The sequence below is a fragment of the Falco naumanni genome, chromosome 7, assembly GCF_017639655.2.
Source record: "Falco naumanni isolate bFalNau1 chromosome 7, bFalNau1.pat, whole genome shotgun sequence".
NCBI classification, from domain to species: Eukaryota; Metazoa; Chordata; class Aves; order Falconiformes; family Falconidae; genus Falco; species Falco naumanni.
In genome coordinates, this window is record NC_054060.1 from 63,928,445 (window position 1) to 63,935,043 (window position 6,599).

A 6,599-nucleotide genomic window follows, 5' to 3' on the forward strand; every position below is an offset into this window, starting at 1 on the left:
ACACAAGAAGCAAGCTCCAAGCAATTTTATTCTAAATTAAAAGCCAAGGTCGGGAGCAAAATTCATGTTTCTGAGGCATTCAGAGCACAGAAATGACGCTTTTAGCAATCTGTCCTACCAGCACTGATTCTGTGATTTCCTTCATGTGAGCGTAACACTATACAAAATACAAAGAATTTTACTGATGTGCAACTAAACCCCACCCTGCGCATACATTCAGAAATAAAGAGGCCATGTCCCCGCACAGCCCCTGCAAAAAAGACAGCACACCTCTTCCTCCACCTGCCAAAACTCTGTGAAAGGCTGGGAGTTAGACTGACAGTACAACGAATCGATAAATTAGAAACGTAATAAAATAAAGTTCTCTAGAGCTGAATATTGGCTAACTGAACTAAGGGGTAAGAGGGGAAACATTCTGTGAGGGGATGCCACGCCGCAGATTTTGCTCCTTCCCGGACAAAGTTATTTCAAAATCTGGAAGTCTTGGTGTTCCAACTCCGTGATCTTCTTCTCATTGCTGAACTCGGCTCGGCTGATGCGGGACTGGGGGCTTCCTATCTTCCTGAGCCATTCCTGCAGCTCCCGCACCCCGGCTGTTGGACCCTGAATTTGTCCTTGCACGGTGCCGTGGCTAGTATTTTGGACCCAACCAACGAGTCCTAGCCTCTTAGCCTCCCCCTGAGAAGACAACGCAGAGCAAAACGAGATTAATTCGAACTGTAAGAGAGCTACAGAATGACATTCACATACAGCAGTCAATTTTATAGCTAAGACACAGACTTCCAAGAAGCTCCTCAGGCTCAGGCAGCGGGAAAGCAGCAGAGGACACACCCCAGCACTTCATAATATTCTTCCGCATGAAAAACTGGGGCTGAAAAGCACTTTTCAGCCGTGCTTACGTAACAGAGCACAGGCTGCCAGCAGCACTGACAGGATGGCTGCCCTGACTCCGGAGCCCGGGCCGCGGCCATCACCCAGCACGCCCCTGGCTCAGACCCACCGAGGCGCCCACAGGAACTGCGGCCACCCCTCACGGCTCCCCCCAGCCCGGGGCTAAGCCCAGGACCCCGCCCCGCCAGCCCTGCCCCGCACCTGGGTGTACTTGCGGAAGAAGACGCCCTGCACCTTGCCGTACACCTCGTAGTCCACGGAGAGCAGGCCCTCGCCCTCCGCCATGGCGGCGCCGCCCGCCTCCTCCTGCCGCCGCCGCCACGCCCCACTGCGCCTGCGCGGCGTCCTCTCGCTGGGGGCGTGGCCTCGCTCCCACGCCCCCCCACCTTGGAGCCAATGAAAATCCAGGACCGGCAAGCGGCCTCATGAATAATGTATATTGACTCGCCCTCCGCTCACTCTCCCCTCCCCGGCCATAGAGGTGCGGTCCTCCCAGAGAGCAGAGTGGATGATGACCGTTGCGGAGGAACCACAGAGAGGCCGCTCAGCAGCTAGAGCGGCGCAGGAACTGGCATTCGCGTGCCCGTAACCAGGCAACGCAGCGACAGAGGCGGGCAGAGCCCCGCGCTTCCCGGGCGACCGGCGGCAGCCGCGGGTCTCGGGTCCTGCGGGTTATGACAGACCCAGAAGCGAAACGGGTGGCGACGCCGCATGTCGCGGAGTCCGGGCGCAGCCCCACAGGTAACTTAGCGGGTAACCCCACTCGCCCCGCGACGCCGGCCTGAGGCGTGGGTACCGCACACGCTCCGGAGGATGCGGTAGAACGAGCCTACTGAGCTCTACCGGACACCTGCGTGTCACAGTCGTGTGCCGCACTGGCGGATCTGCCGTGCCGAAACTGGAGGGACGCGTACAGGAAACTCCCTGAGGGGGGGGGTCTAACAGTTTCTGTGGCAGTACAGCATATTTCTGCTGTTACCGTGATAAGACAGGGCTCAGGCAGAAAGCTAACTGAAATACCTTATTTCTGGCTGCATAAATGATTGGGACTAGAAGAGGCAGTATGGGAGCTCCCTAGATGGAACAAATGTAAAGATTTACAGAACTTGGAAAAGTTACAAAACCTTCGCTAACGTTCATTATAGTTACCCAATGTAGCCTCCAGGTGTAGACTGTTCAGAGAAAATGTGTCCAGTTTTGGATAAGATAGTCTGTAATGACTTTGCTTCTAACCTCAGGCTCTTTCTCAGGCACAGAATGGCTTGGATTCCGCCGGTGCGTTCTGTGATGGCAGCTCCTAAGCTTGTTCCCCGTTCCCAGCTGGCATACCAGAACAACTTTCAGCATAAATTCCTATCCGATAAAGAGGAAAGTTTAAAGGATCACTATGCCCAAAAGAGCCAAAGCTATTTATGTGCTCTTTCTCCAGAAAGTAGTCAATACAGCTCTGGGTATGGAGGCTTCTGTTCTAATGGGCTGCAGGGCAAGTACCTTACCAGCCAGGCCAAGACTCTGCCACCTATATCAGTAGCCAGACGGAAAGAAGGAGTGGACCGTGCATATCCTTTGAAGCCAGTTCTTAACTACAGGAATGTGAGTGGTCCAGTGGTCAACACAGCACAGCTCAGGAGTTCCCCATGCATGGAAAAAGCTCCAAATAGTAGGCTTAACTCAATGAGAGAAGGGAAGCTTCCAGCAGGGAGGTTTCCACTAGCTACAGTGTTCTCTCCTTGGGCAGAAGAACCTAAACAGTCAGCCTCCCACCTATACAGGAGCAGGCAAGCCTACATCCTAAAGTTGGAGGAAGATGGACGGAAAATGGAACAGGAAATTCGAAAGCAAGAGGCCATCCTTAGAGAGAAGCTGAGTAGAACAAAGGAGGAGCTTAGGAGGATTCAGAGAGAGAAGGAGCTTGCCAAAGCAGAAGAGAGAAGACGCAGAGAAGCAGAGAGGACCCATGAGGAAAGGGCTGCAAGGCACCCTGAGGAGAAAACTTTCAGAGTTGCAGTCAGGCCAGGTGATAGGGTCTTCGGTGGGGTGCAGTCCGCAGAGGCCACTGTCCCCAAGCCTGGCACTGCCCTCCGCCCCCAAGAACTGGCTATGAGGAAACTCAAGAAGGAACAGCTGGTGGCCAGCAACAGCAGAATTCGAGACCACGTACCCCAGGAGCTTTCAGGCTCTTCTTCAGAGCTGGCCACAGAAGGTAGGTCTTGTCCTGCCACCCGCTTAGTCCAAGGTTCTGGTGACCAACTGTTTGCAGAGGCGCCATACATGCAGGCTGCCAGTAATGCGGTGCAGGAGGATCTTGGAGAGTGCAGCTTCTGCGGACGTAGGTTTGTCCTTGGAAGGCTTGAGAAGCATATGGGTATCTGCAGCAAGATCCAACGCTCCGAGAGGAAAGTGTTTGACTCAAGCAAAGCCAGAGCTAGGGGCACAGAACTGGAACAGTTTCAGCAGTGGAATAGCTCAGAGAGGCCTCAGGTAATGTGCAGTCCCTTTGCCTCCCTCAACCCACATCTGCTGCTCACATTCCTTCCACCTTGACATCTAATTCTGACTGAGATGTGAGCGCCTTCACGTGTACGTGGGGCTAAGGGATAAAATCCAGCTATTGCCTCTGAAAGGTTCTTGCCAAATAGATCCATTTAAAATCTAATAGATGGGAGGGTGAGGGTCCTAACTTGTCTTTATAATGTGTTGAGGGTGTGTGCTCCCAGAGAAAGCTTACTCCTTGCTGTAGTCAGGGTGCTCAGGATGCAGACCAGGTCTGCTGCAGTAAAGCTTTATGACAGGAAGGGATGCAGAGAACTGACTGAAAATCCAGGTAGTAACACAGGCTGTTAAAATGAAGGCAGTGGAAACATGCAGCTCTGTTCCTGCAAAGCAGCTGTAGCAACCTGCTCCAGTTCCATGGCCCTACTGCTTGCTTTTCTGGTTAGTCTTAAGATCTTTCTATGTATTGATGTCTCCATCAGTATTTCCTTCAAATCCTTCTCGGTGCTGGTCTTTTTGATCCCCTTTGATCCTCAGTTTCTCAGGGAGGGTTTTACGTCGACAGGGAGTGGCCAGGGAAGGGTGACCTGGGTTGGACCCTGAGCATAAGATGAGAATGGAGGCTGATGGTGGTGCCAGTTGCTCTGACTGCCTTTCCCTTCTGCAGAAGCAGCCACCCAGAAGGAACAACTGGAGACAGAAGCATGATTATTTAATGCAGACCCTGCAGCAGGCCCGTCAGGTTCAGCAAATAGTCTCCAAGGGAGGAAAGGCATCTGCCCTGCCCTCGTTGCCTCCCATCGAAAACTCAGACTACGTTGCCTGCCCCTACTGCACCCGCCGATTTTCTCCCCAAGCAGCTGAGAGACATATTCCCAAATGCAAAACCATCAAGAACAGGCCCCCACCCCCACCATGGAGGAAGCGCTGCTGAGACGGTGTCCCACTGTACCTGCTGTTGTCATTCCCTGCCTGTTTTCTGCCAGGTTTCCAGCCACAGACACTTGTGATTTTCCTGCTTTCCCTAGTCTCAACACTGGCTGCAAGCATTGAGCTTGTAGTGCAGCAAGTGAACAACCTGGGACGTGTAAGCAGGATACTAGAACACCTGTACTTTGACCTGTGCCGCCCTGTGGGTTAAGGTGGCTTGGGTGCTGATTGTTTTTTTTTAACTATTGCCCGCTGTGAAGAGAGCTGCTTTAGCTCACCAGTGGCTACAGACTCTTTTTTTTTTTTTCTTTTTTTTTTTTTTCCCTTCTCCAAAAGCATGGAGTAATGCTGTTTGTGAGAAGAAGGGCTGGGCCAAACAAAGCATCTGTCTTTTGTTTGCTGTGCAGCTCTGTAGGTGCAATATTCAACCCTGGACGTGCTAACAGCAACGGTGGTTCTGGCTAATGTAGCGTTTTTATTGTAGCTACCTGCAAGAGACTGGGATGCAGGGGCTGCCTCTTTGGTTTTGAGGTGGTTTTGTTTTTTTTTTTTTGTCATAGAAAGGAGTCCACATTCTTCAAAACTTTAGCATTTAGACAAGACATTTGGAAAAGTCAGAGGGAGGGAGGGGAGGAAACTATGTAAGCAGTTAACTTTTTCAGCACACAGACTGCTGTGTTGTTCTGTCCATGATACCTGTGCTAGATGACAGGATCCAGAGCTGTCGTTTCATCCTTGCTAGTGCTCTGTCCTATTTGTTGTAGCAGTGTTCAGCTGAATAGGTAGGTTTATTCCACGCTTGTTCTGCAGCAGCCCAAGAGTTTATTTAGATGCTTTTCTAGAATACTGGTGCCAATCCTGGGGCTATGTCTTACCAGTTGAAGATCTGTAATGTGACCACTTAGAAATCCAGTGTGCCTTGTTTTGGTTGGAAAAGAAGAACTGGGAGGAGTATTATTAAATGCTTCCTCAACACAGGAAGCCCAGGATCAGAAATTCAGGGGGTTAGAAAAGCTACCAGTAGTAAGCATTTAATGTTTGGGTCCGTATGTCAATTCACGTGCATTTAACAGCTGAGTACTCTGGACCAGCCAGGCCCTAGAGGCAACAGAACAACCATCCCGATGCGTTACCTACCATGTATAACAGCTGGGGCTCTGAGCTGGGAAAGGGTGGAAGAAGAAATAATTAATTAAAGAAGAATGGCACATGAGATCAAAAATAGGTCATGAATAAGCACAGACTGGAAATTAGGTTTCTAACCAGGAGAAGAGTGAGATCACGGAAAAACCTTCCAAATAATTCAGCACAGGCAAGGAACCTACATTCTTTCAAGATGGACTTGGAGAAGATCATGGAGCAGAGCATACAGCAGGAGTTAGAAATAAAAAATTTTCATACAGAGCGTTTGTTGCTGTCTCCAGGCTTTTTGTATAATGTGTGAACAACAGCTCAGTGGCAGTTCTGTGCCTCAGTGCATCACTTTCAGGATCTGAGAAGGAATTTCCTCCCCTCAATTCTTAACTTGGCTTCTGATTTTTTTATCTTTAAATTAATATCCAAAATATTTAAGAACTGTTACAGTTAAAAAAACCCAAACACCACCCCCGGACAGTACACTGAGGAACTTCACATCAGAAAACCCGTTAGCTGTTTCACTCATATGTTCAGGGTTAAATCAACAATTAGATTTAATGTAAAAAAACCCTTCTTTTGCTTTCTCATTAAGACGCAAGATACTTCCTGGGGATTCTGGCCTCACACTAAAGGTCTTAGTTTGCCACACTGTCAGAAGGTCTTTTGCAGGAAATAGGTGTCCTACAGACCCTTTTGAGAACCATCTGCTTGTAACTGGTGCCAGTTCCTGCACATTTTTTAAGTCAGTTATTTTTCCAGATTCTGATTTTTAATATGTCAGATTAGTTCTGTTGTGTAAAGTTGTTTTAAATGGTCACAGAGCGGTTTGTGTTCTCAAAGAATGACTACTTTGTATGAGAGTTGCAACAGGAAGGAAACAAGGAAAAAAAAAAACCCAGCAGCTCCTTTTGCAAGTCCTTTAGTAAGGTAGCAGCAGCTCATGGGAACCTAGAAAAAGATGAAAGTGACTAGATTAAACCGGACTGCTCAGAAGCTGAAAAAACACTCCAGCCCTCCATGGGTGGATGTGACTCCTGAAAGAAGTTGGAGAGCTTCTACCCTATAAATATGTGGGCAGAAATCTCAATCCCTTGGCACATCCTAGAAAAGCACGAAGGTCCCAGAAAGGGTCAGTGCTGTGCTGTGCC

General features: G+C 49.6%; 2 protein-coding genes across 3 annotated transcripts; one reads left to right on the forward strand and one right to left on the reverse strand.

Annotated features, from left to right (window-relative positions):
- Nucleotides 1-10: 10 nt before the first annotated feature.
- ACYP1 (acylphosphatase 1) lies at nucleotides 11-1,229 on the reverse strand. Its single transcript, XM_040602365.1, has 2 exons — nucleotides 1,093-1,229; nucleotides 11-678 (listed from the first exon to the last, which is right to left on the reverse strand). Exons 1-2 carry the CDS (start codon nucleotides 1,174-1,176, stop codon nucleotides 463-465), a joined length of 300 nt encoding a protein of 99 aa, XP_040458299.1. The 5' UTR covers nucleotides 1,177-1,229; the 3' UTR covers nucleotides 11-462.
- A 230-nt stretch (nucleotides 1,230-1,459) lies between these two features.
- ZC2HC1C (zinc finger C2HC-type containing 1C) lies at nucleotides 1,460-5,713 on the forward strand. Of its 2 annotated transcripts, none has more exons than XM_040602510.1 (3): nucleotides 1,460-1,632; nucleotides 2,142-3,372; nucleotides 4,052-5,713. In XM_040602510.1, the coding sequence occupies exons 2-3, from the start codon at nucleotides 2,149-2,151 to the stop codon at nucleotides 4,316-4,318; spliced, it is 1,491 nt and encodes a 496-aa protein (XP_040458444.1). In that variant the 5' UTR covers nucleotides 1,460-1,632; nucleotides 2,142-2,148; the 3' UTR covers nucleotides 4,319-5,713. The 2 variants fall into 2 exon arrangements, with proteins under 2 accessions (XP_040458444.1, XP_040458445.1); XM_040602511.1 differs by having other exon boundaries at nucleotides 2,148-3,372.
- Nucleotides 5,714-6,599: the final 886 nt, after the last annotated feature.